The sequence below is a fragment of the Melospiza melodia genome, assembly GCF_035770615.1.
Source record: "Melospiza melodia melodia isolate bMelMel2 chromosome 3 unlocalized genomic scaffold, bMelMel2.pri SUPER_3_unloc_2, whole genome shotgun sequence".
NCBI classification, from domain to species: Eukaryota; Metazoa; Chordata; class Aves; order Passeriformes; family Passerellidae; genus Melospiza; species Melospiza melodia.
The window spans coordinates 86,103-107,600 of record NW_026948492.1 but is presented as its reverse complement, the minus strand read 5'-3'; the positions used below and the strand labels follow the sequence as shown (position 1 = coordinate 107,600).

Sequence of the window (21,498 nt, the reverse complement as noted above, 5' to 3'; positions counted from 1 at the left end):
AGGAGCGTTTTCCACTCGGAATGGGGGAAGTTTGGGAATTCCCAGCAATTTTCTGGGAGCATTTTCCACGTGGAATGGGAGGGAATTTTGGGAATTCCACTGGGTTCTGTGGGAACGTTTTCCACCCTGGAATTTTGGGAATTCCCACTGTTTTTCCTGGCAACACTTTCCACACAAAACGGGGAATTTTGGGAATTCCCAGCAATTTTCTGGGAACATTTTCCACCCTGGAATTTTGGGAATTCCCACCATGTTTTTCTGGGAATGTTTTCTGTGGGGAATTTTGGGGATTTTGAGAATTCACGGTGGTTTTCCAGAGAAATTTTCCTGTGCAAGAATGGGAGGGAATTTTGGGAATTCCCACTGTTTTTCCTGGCAACATTTTCCACACAGAAAGGGGAATTTTGGGAATTCTCAATGGGTTTTCTGGGAACGTTTTCCACCCTGGAATTTTGGGAATTCCCACCATTTTTCTGAGAATGTTTTCCACGCAGAATGGGAGGATTTTGGGAATTCCCAGCAATTTTCTGGGAGCATTTTCCACCCTGGAATTTTGGGAATTCCCACCCATTTTCCGGGACCATTTTCCACGTAGAATGGGAGAATTTTGGGAATTCCCACTGGGTTTTCTGGGAATATTTTCCACCCTGGAATTTTGGGAATTCCCACTGTTTTTCCTGGCAACATTTTCCACACAAAACAGGGAATTTTGGGAATTCCCAATGGGTTTTCTGGGAACAATTTCCACCCTGGAATTTTATCAATTCCCACCGTTTTTCCAGGAATGTTTTCTCCGTGGAAAGGAGAAATTCAAGGAATTCCCAGTGGTTTTCTGTGAACATTTTCCAGGCAGAACGGGGGGAATTTTGGGAATTCCCAATGGGTTTTCTGGGAATATTTTTCACCCTGGAATTTTGGGGAATTTCCGTGGTTTTTTCCAGGAGCGTTTTCCACTCAGAATTGGGGAATTTTGGGAATTGCCAGCAATTTTCTGGGAGCATTTTCCACCCTGGAATTTTGGGAATTCCCACTGGGTTCTCTGGGAAGGTTTTCCACCCTGGAATTTTGGGAATTTCCACTGTTTTTCCTGGCAACATTTTCCACACAAAACGGGGAATTTTGGGAATTCCCAATGGATTTTCTGGGAACATTTTCCACTCTGGAATTTTGGGAATTCCCACCATGTTTTTCCGGGAATGTTTTCTGTGGGGAATGAGGGGATTTTGAGAATTCACGGTGGTTTTCCAGAGAAATTTTCCTGTGCAAGAATGGGAGGGAATTTTGGGAATTCCCACTGTTTTTCCTGGCAACATTTTCCACACAGAACGGGGAATTTTGGGAATTCCCAATGGGTTTTCTGGGAACGTTTTCCATCCTGGAATTTTGGGAATTCCCACCCTTTTTCTGAGAACGCTTTCCACGCAGAACGGGAGGATTTTGGGAATTCCCGGTGGTTTTCCTGCCACCGTTTCCCACACAGAAAGGGGTGGATTTTTGGGGAATTTTGGGGGATTTTTTCCGGGAATTTTTTTCCGGGAATTTTTTTCCGGGAATTTTTTTCTGGGAATTTTTTCCCGGGAATTTTTTTTCCCGGGAATTTTGTTGGGGAGGCTGCTCACCTGACGTTCTCGTGGCGGTACATGTACATGGTGTTGAACTGCTGCAGCTCCTTCTGGCTCGGGTCCTTCTTCATGTCCTTCAGCATCTCGTCCGCCACGTGCTTGGGCAGGATGGACAGCATCAGCCGCTCCTGCAATTCCCGGGGGGAGGGAGGAAAAAACGTCGGGAATTCCGCGGGAAAAGGTCGGGAATCGTAGGGGAAAATGTTGGGAATGGCAGGGGAAAAATTGTTGGGAATTACAGGGAAAAAATCTGGAATTTTGGGATCGCATTCCCACCTCCCACCCAAATCCCAAAATCCCTCTGGGTATCCCGGCCCCATTCCCAATCCCATTCCCACCTGGCATCCTGTTCCCACCTCCCACCACCATGATCCCAAAATCCCTCTGGGTATCCCGGCCCCATTCCCGATCCCATTCCCGGCCCCATTCCTGATCCCATTCCCGCCCGGCGCCGTGTTCCCACCACCCAGCACAATCCCAAAATCCCGCTGGCCATTCCAAACCCATTCCCATTCCCATTCCCAATCCCATCCCCACCCCATTCCCATCCCAATCCAGTTCCTGTTCCTCATCTCGTTCACAATCCCATTCCCATTCCCATTCCCAATCCCATTCCCATCCCCAATGCCATTCCCACTCCCATTCCCAATCCTGACCCCATTCCTAATCCCATTCCCAACCCCACCCATTCCCATTCTCATTCCTGACCTTGTTTGCATCCCCATTCCCATCCCCAATCCCATTCCCCATCGCCATCCCATTCCCATTCCCAATCCCATTCTCACTCCTTTCCCATTCCCAATCCCATCCCCATTCCCATCCCCAATCCCAATCCCATTCCCCATCGCCATCCCATTCCTATTCCCAATCCCATTCTCACTCCATTCCCATTCCCAATCCGATCCCCATCCCCATCCCCAATCCCCATTCCCAACCCATTTCCCAATCCCATTCCTGATCACGGTCCAGTCCTATTCCTATTCCTATTCCTATTCCCATTCTCACTCTATTCCCATTCCCTTCAACAATCCCAATCCCAATCCCATTCCATCCCAATCCCAATCCCAAACCCATTCCATCCCATTCCCAATCCCAATCCCATTCCCATTCCCATCCGAATGCCATCCCCATCCCCATTTCCGATCCCAATTCCCACAATTCCCGCCATGTCCCCACCTGCTGCTGGCTCTGCTCCTCCAGGTTGAGTTTGACCCCAATCCCATCCCCATCCCATTCCCATTCCCATTCCCAATCCCAATCCCATTCCCATTCCATCCCCATTCCCAATTCTCAATCTCATTCCCAATCCCCATTCCCATTCCCAATTCCGAATTCCCGCATTCCCGCCATGTCCCCACCTGCTGCTGTCTCGCCTCCTCCAGGTTGAGTTTGACCTCAATCCCATCCCAATCCCAATCCCAAACCCAAACCCAATCCCAATCCCATTCCCAATCCCAATCCCATTCCCAATCTCAATTCCAATCCCAAATTCCCGATCCCAATCCGCGCATTCCCGCCGTCCATCCATCCCCACCTGCTGCTGACTCTGCTCCTCCAGGTTGAGTTTGACCTCAATCCCATCCCCATCCCATCCCCATCCCATCCCCAATCCCAATGCCAACCCTATTCCCATTCCCATTTCCAATCCTAAATTCCCAATCCCAAATCCCCAATCCCAAATCTCAATCCCCATTCCCAATCCCATCCCCATCCCCAATCCCAAATCCCCAATCCCAATCCCAATCCCCACATTCCCGCCATGTCCCCACCTGCTGCTGGCTCTGCTCCTCCAGGTTGAGTTTGACCCCAATCGCATCCCCAATCCCAATCCCATTCCCATTCCCAATTCCATTCCCAATCCCAATCCCAATTCCATTCCCATTCCCATTCCCAATCCCAATCCCATTCCCAATCCCATCCTCCCCCCATCCCCAGTCTCAATTCCAATCCCATTCCTGCCCCCATGTCCCGATCCCATTCCCATTCCCAATCCCAATCCCATCCCCATCCTCACCCCATTCCCAATCCCAATCCCAATCCCAAATTCCCAATCCCCAATCCCAATCCCCACAATTCCCGCCATGTCCCCAGCTGCTGCTGGCTCTGCTCCTCCAGGTTGAGTTTGACCCCAATCCCATCCCCAATCCCAATCCCATTCCCATTCCCCAATCCCCACTCCCTTCCCCATTCCCAATCCCATCCCCAATCCTGGATTCCCAATCCCAATCCCCGCATTCCCGCCGTCCGTCCATCCCCACCTGCTGCTGGCTCTGCTCCTCCAGGTTGAGTTTGATCTCAATCCCATCCCCATCCCAACCCCAACCCCAATCCCAATCCCAATCCCAATCCCAATCCCAATCCCATTCCCAATCCCAATCCCAATCCCAATCCCATTCCCAATCCCAATCCCATTCCAAATCCCAATCCCAATCCCAATCCCAAATTCCCAATTACCAACCCCAATCCCAATCCCCGATCCCAATTCCCACAATTCCCGCCATGTCCCCAGCTGCTGCTGGCTCTGCTCCTCCAGGTTGAGTTTGACCCCAATCCCATCCCCATCCCACCCCCAATCCCAATCCCAACCCCAATCCCAATTCCCAAACTCATTCCCAATCCCATTCCCATTCCCAATCCCAATCCCAATTCCCACAATTCCCGGCATGTCCCCACCTGTTGCTGGTTCTGCTCCTCCAGGTTGAGTTTGACCCCAATCCCATCCCCAATCCCAATCCCCACTCCCAATCCCAACCCCATTCCCAATCCCATCCCCACCCCATCCCCAGTCTCAATCCCAATCCCATTCCTGCCCCCATGTCCCGATCCCATTCCCGTTCCCAATCCCAATCCCATCCCCATCCCATCCCCATTCCCAATCCCAATCCCAAATTCCAAATCCCAAATCCCAAATCCCAATCCCAAATTCCCAATCCCAAATTCCCAATCCCCAATCCCCATCCCCAATCCCACTCCCAGATTCCCGATCCCACTCCCCGCATTCCCGCTGTCCGTCCATCCCCACCTGCTGCTGGCTCTGCTCCTCCACGTTGAGTTTGATCTCAATCCCATCCCCATCCCAACCCCAATCCCAATCCCAATCCCAATCCCAATCCCAATCCCAATCCCATTCCCAATCCCAATCCCAATCCCATTCCCAATCCCAATCCCAAATTCCAAATCCCAAATCCCAAATCCCAAATCCCAAATCCCAATCCCAAATTCCCAATCCCAAATTCCAATCCCAAATCCCAATCCCAAATTCCCAATCCCCAATCCCCATCCCCAATCCCACTCCCAAATTCCCATTCCCACTCCCCGCATTCCCGCCGTCCGTCCATCCCCACCTGCTGCTGGCTCTGCTCCTCCAGGTTGAGTTTGACCTCCAGCGACTGCCGCGCCTCCAGGAACGCCTTCCGGTGCTTCCGGTCGGCCATCACGTACGACATGGCGCCCACCGCCACCGCGCACGCGTACAGCGCCACGTTGGACAGCAGCTGCAGGGATGGAAACCACCAAAATCTGGGAATTTGGGGTATTTGGGATATTCAGGAATTTGGGATATTCAGGAATTTGGGATATTTAGGATGAGACACTGGGATTTGGGAGGAACGCCTTCCAGTGTTTCCGGTCAGCCATCACGTACGACATGGCGCCCACCGCCACCGCGCACGCGTACAGCGCCACGTTCGACAGCAGCTGCGGGGACGGAAATCACCAAAATCTGGGAATTTGGGATGTTTGGGAATTTTTGGGATATTTGGGATGGAACACCGGGGTTTGGGAGGAACGGCTTCCGGTGCTTCCGGTCGGCCATCACGTACGACATGGCGCCCACCATCATGGCCGCTGCACACATACAGCGCCACCTTGGACAGCAGCTGCGGGGATGGAAACCACCAAAATCTGGGAATTTGGGGTATTTGGGAAATTTTGGGAATTTTTGCGATATTTGGGATGGGACACCGGGGTTTGGGAGGAACGGCTTCCGGCGCTTCCGGTTGGCCATCATGTACAACATGGCGCCCGCCATCATGGCCGCCGCGCACGCGTACAGCGCCACGTTGGACAGCAGCTGTGGGGATGGGAACCACCAAAATCTGGGAATTTGGGATATTTGGGAATTTGGGATATTTGGGATGGAACACTGGGATTTGGCAGGAACAGCTTCCTGGGCTTCTGGTCAGCCATCACGTATGACATGGCGCCCGCCATCATGGCCGCCGTGCATGCATACAGCGCCACGTTGGACAGCAGCTGTGGGGACGGGAACCACCAAATCTGGGAATTTTTCCCAAAATTTGGGAATTTTTGGGATATTTGGGATGGAACACCGGGGTTTGGGAGGAATAGCTTCCAGCGCTTCCGGTCGCCCATGGCACACAACATGGCACCCGCGATCATGGCCGCCACGCACGCATACAGCACCACGTTGTACAGCAGCTGGGGATGGAAACCACCAAAATCTGGGAATTTGGGATATTTGGGATATTCAGGAATTTGGGATATTTGGGAATTTGGGATATTTGGGATGGAACACCAGGATTTGGGAGGAACGGCTTCCGGTGCTTCCGGTCGGCCATCATGTACAACATGGCGCCCGCCATCATGGCCGCTGCACACATACAGCGCCACATTGGACAGCAGCTGCGGGGATGGAAATCACCAAAATCTGGGAATTTGGGATATTTGGGATCATGGGATATTTGGGATATTTGGGATGGAACACTGGGGTTTGGGAGGAACGGCGTCCGGTGCTTCTGGTCGGCCATGACACACAACATGGCGCCCATCATCATGGCCATCATGGCCGCCGCGCACACATACAGCGCCACATTGGACAGCAGCTGCGGGGATGGGAACCACCAAAATCTGGGAATTTGGGATATTCGGGAATTTTTGGGATATTTGGGATGGGACGGAGGAGGTTTGGCAGGAAGGGCTTCCGGTGCTTCCGGTCGGCCATCATGTACAACATGGCGCCCGCCATCATGGCCACCGCGCACGCGTACAGCGCCACGTTGGACAGCAGCTGTGGGGATGGGAACCACCAAAATCTGGGAATTTGGGATATTTGGGATATTCAGGAATTTGGGATATTTGGGATATTCAGGAATTTGGGATATTTGGGATGGGACACTGGGATTTGGGAGGAACGCCTTCCAGTGTTTCCGGTCAGCCATGATATACGACATGGCACCCACCGCCACCGCGCGCGCGTACAGCGCCACGTTGGACAGCAGCTGGGGATGGAAACCACCAAAATCTGGGAATTTGGGGTATTTGGGATATTCAGGAATTTGGGAATTTTGGGATGGAACACCGGGGTTTGGCAGGAATGGCTTCCGGTGCTTCCGGTCGGCCATCACTTACGACATGGCGCCCACCGCCACCGCGCACGCGTACAGCGCCACGTTCGAGAGCAGCTGCGGGGACGGAAATCACCAAAATCTGGGAATTTGGGATGTTTGGGAATTTTTGGGATATTTGGGATGGAACACCAGGATTTGGGAGGAACGGCTTCCGGTGCTTCCGGTCGGCCATCACGTACAACATGGCGCCCGCCATCATGGCCGCCGCGCACGCGTACAGCGCCACGTTGGACAGCAGCTGTGGGGATGGAAACCACCAAAATCTGGGAATTTGGGGTATTTCGGATATTCGGGAATTTTTGGGATATTTGGGATGTAACGGAGGAGGTTTGGCAGGAACGGCTTCCGGCCGGCCATCACGTACGACATGGCGTCCACCATCATGGCCGCCGCGCACACATACAGCGCCACGTTGGACAGCAGCTGCGGGGATGGGAACCACCAAAATCTGGGAATTTGGGATATTTGGGAATTTTGGGGATATTCTGGAATTTGGGATATTAGGGATATCCGGGAATTTGGGATCATGGGATATTTGGGAATTTGGGATATTTGGGATATTCGGGAATTTGGGACACCCTGGATATTTGGGAATTTGGAACACCCTGGATATTTGGGAATTTGGGACACCCTGGATATTTGGGAATTTGGAACACCCTGGATATTTGAGAATTTGGGATATTAGGGATATTCGGGAATTCAGAATCACAGGATATTCGGGATATTCTGGAATTTGGGATGCTCGGGATATTTGGGATGGAACAGCTGGAATTTGGGATCGTGGAATATTTGGGATGGAACGGCGGGGATTTGGGATCGTGGAATCTTCGGGATCGAACCGTGGGAATTTGGGATCAGGAATCTTTGGGATCGAACCGCAGGAATTTGGGATCAGGGATAATCAGGAATGAACGGCAGGAATTTCCGATATTCGGGAAATTTGGGGTGGAACGGCAGGAATTTGGGCTCTCAGGACCTTTGGGATGGAATCGAGGGAATTTGGGATAAGGGGATTTTTGGGATGAAACAGCAGGAATTTGGGATCACGGGAAATGCGGGAATTTGGGACCGTGTGCTGCTCGGGATTGGACGGTGAGAATTTGGGATCACAGAATATTCGGGATGAAAGAGCAGGAATTTGGGGCTGGGGGAGCTCCAAGATGGAGCAGCAGGAATTCGGAATTGTGGAATATTTGGGATGGAACAGCAGGAATTTGGGATCATGGGGTCTCTGGGATGAAAGGTCTGGAATTTGGGATCCCAGGATCTTTGGGGACAAACAGCGGGAATTTGGGATCACGGGATCTTTGGGAAAAATGGTGGGAATTTGGGGTCAGAGGATCTTTGGGAAGAAAGAGTGGGAATTTTTGGGATCGTGCGGTATCAAGAATGAAAAGAGGAGAATTTGGGATTGCAGGATCTTTGGGAAAAAACAGCAGGAATTTGGGATCACAGGATCTTAGGGATGAAATTGGGAATTTGGGATCACCAGATCTTTGGGAAGGAAGAGCGGGAATTTGGGATCAGGCGATCATTGGGAGAAAAGAGCTGGAATTTGGGATCACAGGATTTTTGGGAACAAACAGCGGGAATTTGGGGTCGGAGGATCTTTGGGAAGAAAGAGCGGGAATTTGGGATTGTGGGAGATTCAGAATGGAAGCCCTGACATTTGGGATCACGGGATTTTTGGGAACCAGCGGCGGGAATTTGGGATCGCAGGATCTTCGGGAAGAGAGACTGGGAATTTGGGATCGTGGGATCTTTGGGTGGGAATAACAGGAATTTGGGATCACAGGATCTTTGGGAACAAACAGCGGGAATTTGGGGTCAGAGGATCAGAGGGAGCGGGAATTTGGAATCACGGGATTTTTGGGAGGAAACAGCGGGAATTTGGAATTGTGAAATATTTAAAATTAAAGACCAGGAATTTTGGATCACAGGATCATTGGGATAAAAGAGCTGGAGTTTGGGATCACGGGATTTTTGGGAACAGCAGGAATTTGGGATCGCAGAATCTTTGGGGAAAAAAAAAGCAACGGGAATTCCGGATCACGGGATCTTTGAGAAAAAATTGGAAATTTGGGATCGGAGAATCTTCGGGAAGAAATACTGGGAATTTGGGATGGTGGGATCTTTGGGTGGGAATAACAGGAATTTGGGATCACAGGATCTTTGAGAAAAAATTGGAATTTTGGGGTCAGAGGATCAGAGAGAGCGGGAATTTGGGATTTGGGATTTTTGGGAGGAAACAGCAGGAATTTGGAACTGTGGAATATTTAGAATTAAAGACCAGGAATTTTGGATCACGGGATCATTGGGATGAAAGAGCTGGAATTTGGGATCACAGGATCTTTGGGAACAGCAGGAATTTGGGATCGCAGAATCTTTGGGAAAAAAAAAAAGCAACAGGAATTCGGGATCATGGGATCTTTGAGAAAAAATTGGAAATTTGGGGTCGGAGGATCTTCGGGAAGAGAGAGTGGGAATTTGGGATCGTGGGATCTTTGGGTGGAAATAACAGGAATTTGGGATCACCGGATCTTTGACAAAAAATTGGAATTTTGGGGTCAGAGGATCAGAGGGAGCGGGAATTTGGGATCTCGGGATTTTTGGGAGGAAACAGCAGGAATTTGGGATCCTGAAATATTTAGAATTAAAGAGCAGGAATTTTGGATCAGGGGATCATTGGGATGAAAGAGCGGGAATTTGGGATCACAGGATTTTTGGGAACAGCAGGAATTTGGGATCACGGCAGCTTTGGGAAAAAAACAAAAACAGGAATTCTGGATCACGGGATCTTTGAGAAAAAATTGGAAATTTGGGATCAGAGGATCTTCGGGAAGAGAGAGTGGGAATTTGGGATCGTGGGATCTTTGGGTGGGAATAACAGGAATTTGGGATCACCGGATCTTTGAGAAAAAATTGGAATTTTGGGGTCAGAGGATCAGAGGGAGCGGGAATTTGGGATCTCGGGATTTTTGGGAGGAAACAGCGGGAATTTGGAATAGTGAAATATTTGGAATGAAAGAGCAGGAATTTTGGATCACGGGATCATTGGGGTAAAAGAGCTGGAATTTGGGATCACGGGATTTTTGGGAATAGCAGGAATTTGGGATCACGGCATCTTTGGGGAAAAAAAAAAAACAACGGGAATTCCAGATCACGGGATCTTTGGCAAAAAATTGGAAATTTGGGATCGGAGAATCTTCGGGAAGAGAGAGTGGGAATTTGGGATCGTGGGATCTTTGGGTGGAAATAACAGGAATTTGGGATCACAGGATCTTTGGGAACAAACAAGCGGGAATTTGGGGTCAGGGGATCAGAGAGAGCGGGAATTTGGGATCTCGGGATTTTTGGGAGGAAACAGCAGGAATTTGGGATCCTGAAATATTTAGAATTAAAGAGCAGGAATTTTGGATCAGGGGATCATTGGGATGAAAGAGCTGGAATTTGGGATCACGGGATTTTTGGGAACAAACAGCGGGAATTTGGGATCACGGGATTTTTGGGAGGAAACAGCAGGAATTTGGAACTGTGGAATATTTAGAATTAAAGACCAGGAATTTTGGATCGTGGGATCATTGGAATAAAAGAGCTGGAATTTGGGATCACGGGAATTTTGGGAACAAACAGCGGGAATTTGGGATCACGGCAGCTTTGGGAAAAAAACAAAAACAGGAATTCTGGATCACGGGATCTTTGAGAAAAAATTGGAAATTTGGGGTCAGAGGATCTTCAGGAAGAGAGAGTGGGAATTTGGGATGGTGGGATCTTTGGGTGGGAATAACAGGAATTTGGGATCACGGGATCTTTGACAAAAAATTGGAATTTTGGGGTCAGAGGATCAGAGGGAGCGGGAATTTGGGATCTCGGGATTTTTGGGAGGAAACAGCAGGAATTTGGAACTGTGAAATATTTGGAATTAAAGAGCAGGAATTTTGGATCAGGGGATCATTGGGATAAAAGAGCTGGAATTTGGGATCACGGGATTTTTGGGAACAGCAGGAATTTGGGATCATGGCAGATTTGGGAAAAAAAAAAACAACAGGAATTCCGGATCGCGGGATCTTTGAGAAAAAATTGGAAATTTGGGATCAGAGGATCTTCGGGAAGAGAGAGTGGGAATTTGGGATCGTGGGATCTTTGGGTGGAAATAACAGGAATTTGGGATCACGGGATCTTTGGGAGAAAGGAGCTGGCATTTGGGATCACGGGATTTTTGGGAATAAACAGCAGGAATTTGGGATTGCGGGATTTTTGGGAACAAACAGCAGGAATTTGGGATCACAGAATCTTTGGGAAGAAAGGCCGGGAATTCGGGATCACGAGATCTCCAGGATGAACAAGGAGCGACTCCAGGCTGAGCAGATCCAGCCTGGCCCCAATCTCTGTTCCCACCCCGAATAAAAAAAACCCCAAATCCCATTTTGGGGTAAAACCTCGGGAATTTGGGGGCAGAGGCGGCTCCGGGAGCATCCCAGGGTTCGGAATCCCGGGGATGTTTTGGAAAAAGGCGGCAGCCGGGCCGGGATCCCGAGGGATCCGGGGGATCCCGGGGGAGGGAAGGCGGCGGCTCCGGGCCGATCACGTGGAGCCGTTCCCTGGGAATTGCAGCCCCGGCAGAGAGAAAGTTCCGGAAAAACACGGCCGGGCTGCGAATCCGCATCCCCGGGAGCGGCCGAAAATCCGGGAGAGGTTCTGGTGCGTCCCACAGGGAACGGCCGGGGCAGGGGGGGCATCCCTGGGATCCCATTGGCTGGATCCTGACCCCATGGATTCAATCCTGATCCCATTGGCTGGATCCCGACCCCATGGATTCAATCCTGATCCCATTGGCTGGATCCTGAACCCATGGATTCAATCCTGATCCCATTGGCTGGATCCTGAACCCATGGATTCAATCCTGATCCCATTGGCTGGATCCTGAACCCATGGATTCAATCCTGATCCCACGGGATTGGTGCAGGCCCAGGGGGTGGGGCCCGTCCTAGGGCTGGGGTCTGATCCCATTGGCTGGATCCTGATCCCATGGATTGGATCATCCTGATCCCATTGGCCGGATCCTGACCCCATGGATTCAATCGTGATCCCATGGGATTGATCCCGATCCATGGGATGGATCCCATCCTTGGATTGGGTCCTGACCCCATGGATTGGGTCCTGACCCCATGGATTGGATCCTGACCCCATGGATTGGATCCTGATCCCATGGATTGGGTCCTGACCCCATGGATTGGGTCCTGACCCCATGGATTGGATCCTGACCCCATGGATCGGGTCCTGATCCCCATGGATTGGGTCCTGACCCCATGGATTGTGTCCTGATCCGATGGATTGGATCCTGACCCCCTGGATCGGGTCCTGATCCCAAGGATTCAATCCTGACCCCATGGATTGGATCCTGATCCCATGGATCGGGTCCTGACCCCATGGATTGGGTCCTGACCCCATGGATTGGATCATCCTGATCCCATTGGCCGGATCCCGACCCCATGGATTCAATCGTGATCCCATGGGATTGATCCTGATCCATGGGATGGATCCCATCCTTGGATTGGGTCCTGTCCCCATGGATTGGATCCTGATCCCATGGATTGGATCCTGATCCCAAGGATCGGGTCCTGACCCCATGGATTGGGTCCTGACCCCTTGGATTGGATCCTGACCCCATGGATTGGATCCTGATCCCATGGATTGGGTCCTGTCCCCATGGATTGGATCCTGATCCCATGGATCGGGTCCTGACCCCATGGATTGGGTGCTGACCCCATGGATTGGGTCCTGTCCCCATGGATTCAATCCTGACCCCATGGATTGGGTCCTGACCCCATGGATTGGGTCCTGACCCCATGGATTGGGTCCTGATCCCATTGGCTGGATCCTGACCCCATGGATTCAATCCTGACCCCATGGATTGGATCCTGACCCCATGGATTCAATCCTGACCCCATGGATTGGATCCTGACCCCATGGATCCGGTCCTGACCCCAAGGACTGGATCCTGATCCCAAGGATTGGATCCTGACCCCATGGATCGGGTCCTGATCCCCGTCACTTTTCCACCATTCCCGCACATTCCCAGACGGCTCCATGCATGGAATTCCCGCCCCATTCCCAACTTGCCCGCCCCATTCCCTCAATCCATTCCCACACCTGCCTGGCCACCTCACCTCCATCCATGGAATTCCCACCCCATTCCCACCCCATTCCCAACTTTCCCGCGCCAGGCCCTGAACCCATTCCCACCCCATTCCCATTCCCAGCGTTCCCAAACCATTCCCTGACCGATTCCCAGTCCCCATTCCCAGTCCATTCCCAGTCCATTCCCATTCCATTCTCTTCCCATTCCCACCCCATTTCCAATGCATTCCTGCACCTGCTGGGCCACCAACCCTCAATCCATGGAATTCCCATTCCCATTCCCATTCCCAGCCTGTTCCTGCCCCATTCCCAGTCCCCTTTCCCTGGCCCCATTCCCAGCCCAGTCCCAGCCCATTCCTGGTCCATCCCCATCACTTTTCCACCATTCCCACACCTGCCAGACCCCTCAATCCGTGGAATTCTCACCCCATTCCCAGCCCATTCCCATCTCATTCCTAGTCCATTCCCACCCCATTCCCACTCCATTCCTGCACCTGCCTGGCCAGAACCCCTCGATCCATGGAATTCCCACCCCACTCCCAGTCCATTCCTGGTCCATCCCCGTCACTTTTTCACCATTCCCGCACCTGCCAGACCCCTCTATCCATGGAATTCCCACCCCATTCCCACCATTCCCGCACCTGCCTGGCCGCCTCACCTCGATCCAAGGAATTCCCACCCCATTCTCACCTCATTCCCAGCCCATTCCTGGTCCATCCCCATCACTTTTCTGCCATTCCCGCACCTGCCGGACCCCTCAATCGGTGGAATTCCCACCCCGTTCCCACCTTTCCCAACCCATTCCCTGTACCCATTCCCGCACCTGCCAGACCCCTGCCTGAGCCACCTCACCTCGATCCAAGGAACTCCCACCCCATTCCCAGTCCCATTCCCAGCCCCATTCCCGCACCTGCCTGGCCGCCTCCCCTCCATCCATGGAATTCCCATTCCCATTCCCATTCCCAGCCTGTTCCTGCCCCATTCCCAGTCCCCTTTCCCTGGCCCCATTCCCAGCCCAGTCCCAGCCCATTCCTGGTCCATTCCCAGCACTTTTCCACCTTTCCCGCCCCATTCCCGCACCTGCCTGAGCCACCTCACCTCGATCCATGGAATTCCCACCCCATTCCCAACTTTCCCGCTCCATTCCCGCACCTGCCTGAGCCACCTCCCCCGATCCAAGGAATTCCCACCCCACTCCCGCCCCATTCCCATCTCATTCCCAGCCCATTCCTGGTCCATCCCCATCACTTTTCCACCATTCCCACACCTGCCAGACCCCTCTATCCATGGAATTCCCACCCCATTCCCACCTTTCCCAACCCATTCCCTGACCCCACTCCCGCACCTGCCTGGCCACCTCACCTTAATCCAAGGAATTCCCACCCCATTCCCAGCCCAGTCCCACCCCATTCCTGGTCCATCCCCATCACTTTTTCACCATTCCCACACCTGCCAGACCCCTCAATCCATGGAATTCTCATCCCATTCCCATTCCCAGCCTGTTCCTGCCCCATTCCCAGCCCATTCCCAGTCCCCTTTCCCTGGCCCCATTCCAGTCCAGTCCCACCCCATTCCTGGTCCATCCCCATCCCTTTTCCACCATTCCCGCACCTGCCAGACCCCTCAATCCATGGAATTCCACCCCATTCCCACCTTTCCCAACCCATTCCCTGTACCCATTCCTGCACCTGCCGGACCCCTCAATCCATGGAATTCCCATTCCCATTCCCAACTTTCCCAACCCATTCCCTGCACCCATTCCTGCACCTGCCTGAGCCACCTCACCTCGATCCATGGAATTCCCACCCCATTCCCACCCCATTCCCAGCCCCATTCCCGCACCTGCCTGAGCCACCTCACCTCCATCCAAGAAATTCCCACCCCATTCCCACCCCATTCCCACCATTCCCGCACCTGCCTGGCCACCTCCCCTCGATCCAGGAATTCCCACCCCATTCCGCCCCATTCCCGCACCTGCCTGAGCCACCTCACCTCAATCCAAGGAATTCCCACCCCATTCCCACCCCATTCCCACCCCATTCCCGCCCCATTCCCGCCCCATTCCCGCACCTGCCTGGCCACCTCACCTCAATCCAAGGAATTCCCACCCCATTCCCACCCCATTCCCAACTTTCCGCCCCACTCCCGCACCTGCCTGGCCACCTCCCCTCGGTCCACGTCCTCCTCCTCTCCGCCGTCGCGGCCGCTCCCCCGCGGAGCTGCACGATGCCCAGCACCAGGGCGTGCCCGCCGCAGGCCGCGGCCGCCAGCAGCAGGATGCGCGCCAGGCCCTCAACCCATTCCCACCCCATTCCCATTCCCAGCGTTCCCAAACCATTCCCTGACCGATTCCCAAACCATTCCCAGTCCATTCCCAGTCCATTCCCAGTCCATTCTCTTTCCATTCCCACCATTCCCAGTCCCCAATTCCTGCTCCATTCCCTGCACCTGCCTGGCCAGAGCCCCTCAACCCATGGATTCCCCATTCCCATTCCCATTCCCATTCCCATTCCCAGCCTGTTCCTGCCCCATTCCAGTCCCCTTTCCCTGGCCCCATTCCCAGTCCAGTCCCACCCCATTCCTGGTCCATCCCCATCACTTTTTCACCATTCCCGCACCTGCCCAGACCCCTCAATCCATGGAATTCTCACCCCATTCCCACCCCATTCCCATCTCATTCCCACCCCATTCCCACCCCATTCCCACTCCATTCCTGCACCTGCCTGGCCACCTCACCTCGATCCAAGGAATTCCCACCCCATTCCCAGCCCATTCCTGGTCCATCCCCGTCACTTTTCCACCATTCCCGCACCTGCCAGACTCCTCAATCCATGGAATTCCCACCCCATTCCCAACTTTCCCGCCCCATTCCCGCACCTGCCTGGCCGCCTCACCTCGATCCAAGGAATTCCCACCCCATTCCCACCATTCCCGCACCTTCCTGGCCACCTCCCCTCCATCCATGGAATTCCCATCCCATTCCCAGCCCATTCCTGGTCCATCCCCATCACTTTTCCACCATTCCCACACCTGCCAGACCCCTCAATCCATGGAATTCCCACCCCATTCCCGCCCCATTCCCACCCCACTCCCGCACCTGCCTGGCCGCCTCCCCCCGATCCAAGGAATTCCCACCCCATTCCCGCCCCACTCCCGCACCTGCCTGGCCACCTCCCCTCGGTCCATGGAATTCCCACCCCATTCCCAACTTTCCCGCCCCACTCCCGCACCTGCCTGGCCACCTCCCCTCGGTCCACGTCCTCCTCCTCTCCGCCGCCGCGGCCGCTCCCGCCGCGGAGCTGCACGATGCCCAGCACCAGGGCGTGCCCGCCGCAGGCCGCGGCCGCCAGCAGCAGGATGCGCGCCAGGCGCAGCGGCAGCGTCAGGAAGCAGGAGAAGGCGAAGAACGCCTGCCAGCCCGCCGTGTCCACCGGCTCCGGGGAGCTCCGGCGGAACTCCAGCCCCAGCAGCGCCCACAGCTGCGCCACCGTCAGCGCCCACAGCCCGCACGGCAGGAACCTCTGGGAGAAATCCTCGGGGAGAAGCCGCGATCTCAGCAGCAGGAAAATCGCCCCGTGCGCCACCAGCCCTCCGAGCGCCGCCAGCGCCGGGAGGAGTTTCTCCACTCGGGAGAACGCGGCGCACATCCCCAGCACGTAGAGGTCGAAGAGGGCCGAGAAGACGACGAGGACCAGCAGCGTTTCGTGGCGCTGGCGGCGGAAATAGGTCTGGTAGAGCTTCTCCAGGGACTCCGGGGAGAAGGCGGAGAGGCGGCCGGGCAGGCACGGGCACGGAGCGCCGGGCGCGCCGGGGGAGCCGCGGGAGCGGCGGAGCTGGTGGCTCCCGTCGGGCTCCGAGGGGAAGCTCAGCGAGTAATCGGCGGAGTACTCGGCGGAGAACTCGGGCTCCGAGAAGGCGCGGTTCCTGGGCATCATCGTGGTGGTGGGGTTTTGGGGATAATTCACGGGGTTTTGGGGTTTTCTTTGTGGTGGTTTTTTTTTTTTTTTTTTTTTCCGGTGGGGATGCTCAGCGCAGCGGCGGCGCTGGCGGCATCGGGGTTCGGAGGATGCTTCGGTGCACGGGAAACGGCGGGGTTTGCGGGTTTTGGAGGGTGGGATGGCCGGGATTCCTTCCCGGTTAATTCCCGGGTCCTTCCCGGCTGAATCCCGGACGAATTGCGGCTCCTTCCCGGCTGATTCCCGAAATTCCTTCCCGGTCAATTCCCGGCCGATTCCCGAAATTCCTTCCCGGTCAATTCCCGGTTCCTTCCCGGCTGAATCCCGGCCGATTCCCGGCTGATTCCCGAAATTCCTTCCCGGTTCCTTCCCGGCCGATTCCCGGACGAATCCCGAAATTCCTTCCCCCGCCAATTCCCGGTTCCTTCCCGGCCGATTCCCAAAGTCCTTTCCCGGTTTTTACCCGGCTGAGTCCCGAAATTCCTTCCCGGCTGAATCCCGGTCGAATCCCGGCTCCTTCCCGACCGAATTCCAGAAATTCCTTCCCGGCCAATTCCCGGTTTCTTCCCCAAATATTTCCCCGGGTTTTTCCCGGTTGATTCCCAAAATCCTTTCCCGGTTTTTTCCCGGTTGATTCCCGGCTGATTCCCGAAATTCCTTCCCGGCCAATTCCCGGTTTCTTACCGGCCCCTTCCAGGCCGATTCCCGAAATCCTTTCCCGGTTTCTTCCCGGTTGATTCCCGAAATTCCTTCCCGGTTTCTTCCCGGCTGGATCCCGGTTTTCTTCCCCGCCGATTCCCGGGTTTTTTCCCGGATTATTCCCGGATTATTCGCGGTCAATTCCCGGCGGAATTCCGGCTCCTTCCCGGCCGATCCCCGAAATCCTTTCCCGGTTCCTTCCCGGTTTTTACCCGGGTGAATCCCGAAATTCCTTCCCGGTCAATTCCCGGGCCGAATCCCGGTTTCTTCCCCGCCGATTCCCGGATTTTTTCCCGGATTTTTTCCCGGATTTTTCCCGGCCGATTCCCGGAATTCCTTCCCGGCCGATTCCCGGCTCCTTCCCCTTTAATTCCCGGAATTCCTTCCCGGTCAATTCGCGGTCAGTTCCCGGCTGATTCCTGAATTTCCTTCCCGGCCGGATCTCCGCTCCTTCCCCGCCGATTCCCGGATTTTTTTCCCGGTTTTATCCCGTTTTTTTTTCCTTTTTTTTCCCGGATTTTTCCCGGTTTTTTCCTGGATTTTTCCCGGTTTTTTTCCTGGATTTTTCCCGGTTTTTTCCCGTTTTTTTTTCCCGGTGTTTTCGCGGCCGATTCTCGGTGTTTTGCAGGCGCTTTCCCAGCTGTCCCAGCTCTGCCCCAGAGATGTCGCGATGCCTCCGCTGCTCCTCCTTCCCGAGATCCCGCCGGGATCCGCACACACAAAAAAAACCAAAAAAACCCGGGAAAAAAGGCAAAAAAAAAAAAAAAAATGGGGAAAAAACGCAAAAACATCGGGAAAAAACACAAAAAACGGGGAAAATAAAATAAAAATAAAATAAAATACAAATAGAATAGACTAGAATAGAATAAAATAAAATAAAGATAAAATAAAAATAAAATAAAAATAAAATAAAAATAAATAAATAAAATAAAAATGAAATAAAAAAATAAAAATAAAATAAAATAAAATAAAAATAAAAAATGAAATAAAAATAATAATAAAATAAAATAAAATAAAATAAATAAAAATAGAATGAAAATAAAAAATTAAAATAAAAATAGAAAAATAAAATAAAATAAAAATAAAATAAAAATAAAATAAAAATTTAAAAAAATAAAATAAAAATAGAATGAAAATAAAATAGAAATAATATAATAAAGTGAAAGAAAAATAAAAAATAAAGTAAAATTAAATTAAATTAAATTAAATTAAAATTAAAATTAAATTAAATTTAAAAATAAAAATAAAAATAAAATAAAATAAAAATAACATAAAAATAAAAATTAAAATAATAATAAAAAAATAGAATGAAATAAAAATAAAATAAAAATAAAATAAATTTAAATTAAAATTAAATAAAATAAAAATAAAAATAAAATAAAATGAAAATAACATAGAAATAATATAATAAAGTGAAATAAAAATAAAAAAATAGAAAAATAAAGTAAAATAAAATAAAATAAAATAAAATTAAATTAAATTAGAATAAAATTAAAATAGAATTAAATTTAAAAATAACAAAAATTAAAATAAAAATAAAAATAAAAATAAAAATAAAAATAAAAATAAAAATAAAAATAAAATAAAAATATTTTCGGTTCCCGCATCCTCCTCCCGCCGGGGTTGGGGCGATGGGAAAAGCTCGGGATGGGAAAAGAACGGGAGGGGATTTCTGAGGGAATTTCCCGGATATGGAGGAGATCCCGCCCCCTGTAACCCTTGCGCTGCCGGCATGGGGAGAAAAACCGACAAAAAAACAGAAAAATTTAAAAAAAACCCACAAAAAAGCAAAAAATAACCCACGAAAAACCAGCAAATCCCCCCCACAAAAAACCCCCCAAAAGAACAAACAAAAGAAAAACGAAAAACCCACAAAAAAACCCCAAACATTCAAAAAAAAGCCCCTCCCAAATCCCCCAAAATTTTAAAAAGTTCCTCAAAAGGCTCCCCAAGATCGTCAAAAAGTCGCCAAAAAAACCCGCCAAAAATCCTAAAAAAAAATAAAAAAAAAATATCCAAGAAGTGCCCCCCAAAACCCCACAAAAAATTTTCAAAAAATCCCCCCAAAAAATCCCAACCCCCCCCCCAAAAAAAAAAAAAGAAAACAAAAAAACCACCAAAAAACTCCAAAAAAATCTCCAAAAGGACCCCCAAAAGGACCCCCAAAAAACAAATTAAAAAATCCCAAAGAAAACCGCATGAAAAAACCCAAAAACCCCCCAAAGAACAAATTTTAAATAAACAAGAGGAAAAAAAAAACCAAAAAAAACCCCAAAAAAACAAAAACAAAAAAAAAACTCAAACCCAAGAAACAAAAAAATGAAACGAATAAAAACCCAAACAAACAAAAAGAAAACCACAAATCCCCCCCGGAAAAACCAAGAAATAAAAAAACTCAAAAAAAAAAAAAAAAACAAACCACAAAAAATCCCCAAAAACCAAGAAGTTCATCCCCAAAACCCCAAATTTCCCCCCAAATTTCATCCCAGATTCCCCCAAAATCCCCAAACCCCCAAAACTCACCGCAAATCTCTCCAGTCGCACCCCAAAAATCCCAAATTCCCCAAATCTCACCCCAAACCTCCCCCAAAACCCCCAAATTTCACCCCAAACTCCCCAAATCCCACCCCAAACCCCGAAGTCTCGTCCCAAACCCCCAAAATTTCACCCCAAATTTCACCCCAAATTCACCAAACCCCCAAATCTCCCCAAACTTCCCCAATCTCACCCCAAATCTGACCCCAAATCTCTCCAAAAACCCCCAAATTTCTCCCCAAAAATTGCCCCAAAAATCCCCCAAATCTGAGCCCAAATCTCTCCAAAACCCCCAAATTTCACCCCAAACACCCCAAATTCCCCAAATTTCCCCCCAAATTCCCCCAAAATCACCCCAAATTCAGCAAACTCCCAAAACCCCCAAATCTCACCCCAAAACCCCAAATTTGACCCCAAATCCCCCAAATCTCACCCCAAAATCTTCCCCAAAATCCCCCAAATCTCCCCAAAATCTCCCAACATTTCAACCCAAACCCCCGAAAATTTCCCCCAAATTTTCCCCAAATCCCCAAAATCTCCCCCCAATTTCACCCCAAAACCCCCAAATCCACCCCAAATTCCACAAATTTCACCCCAAATTCACCGAACTCCCAAAACCCCCAAATCTCACCCCAAAATCTTCCCCAAAATCCCCCAAATCTCACCCCAAATCCCCCAAATCTCTCCAAAAACCCAAAATTTCACCCCAAACACCCCAAATCCCCAAATCTCACCCCAAATTCCTCAAATTTCCCCAAATCCCAAAAATCTCCCCCAATTCCACCCCAAATTCCCCAAATTTCACCCCAAATTCAGCAAACTCCCCAAACCCCCAAATCTCACCCCAAATCCCCCAATCTCACCCCAAAATCTTCCCCAAAAACCCCCAAATCTCCCCAAAATCCTCCAACATTTCGACCCAAAGCCCCGAAAATTTCCCCCAAATTTCCCCCAAATCCCCCCAAAATCCAAAAATCCCCAAAGCCCCAAAATCCCCCCCCAATTTTCCCACTTTTCACCCCAAATTTCCCCCCAAATCTCATCCCAAAACCCCCAAATTTCACCCCAAAACCCCCAAATCTCCCCAAACTTCCCCAATCTCACTCCAAATTTCCCCAAATTCCCCAAATTTCACCCCAAATTTCACCCCAAACCCCGCAAATTTCCCAAATTTCC

The 21,498-nt window shown here is 51.0% G+C and overlaps 1 protein-coding gene across 1 annotated transcript in view; it reads right to left on the bottom strand.

Annotated features, from left to right (window-relative positions):
* LOC134432648 (adenylate cyclase type 3-like) overlaps positions 1-17,139 on the bottom strand; it is a 73,965-nt gene extending 56,826 nt beyond the window's left edge. The window contains 3 exon segments of the mRNA XM_063181545.1: positions 1,620-1,750; positions 4,967-5,116; positions 16,363-17,139. Coding sequence (XP_063037615.1) covers positions 1,620-1,750; positions 4,967-5,116; positions 16,363-17,067 — 986 coding nt within the window. The 5' untranslated portion in view covers positions 17,068-17,139.
* Between the last annotated feature and the right edge of the window lie 4,359 nt (positions 17,140-21,498).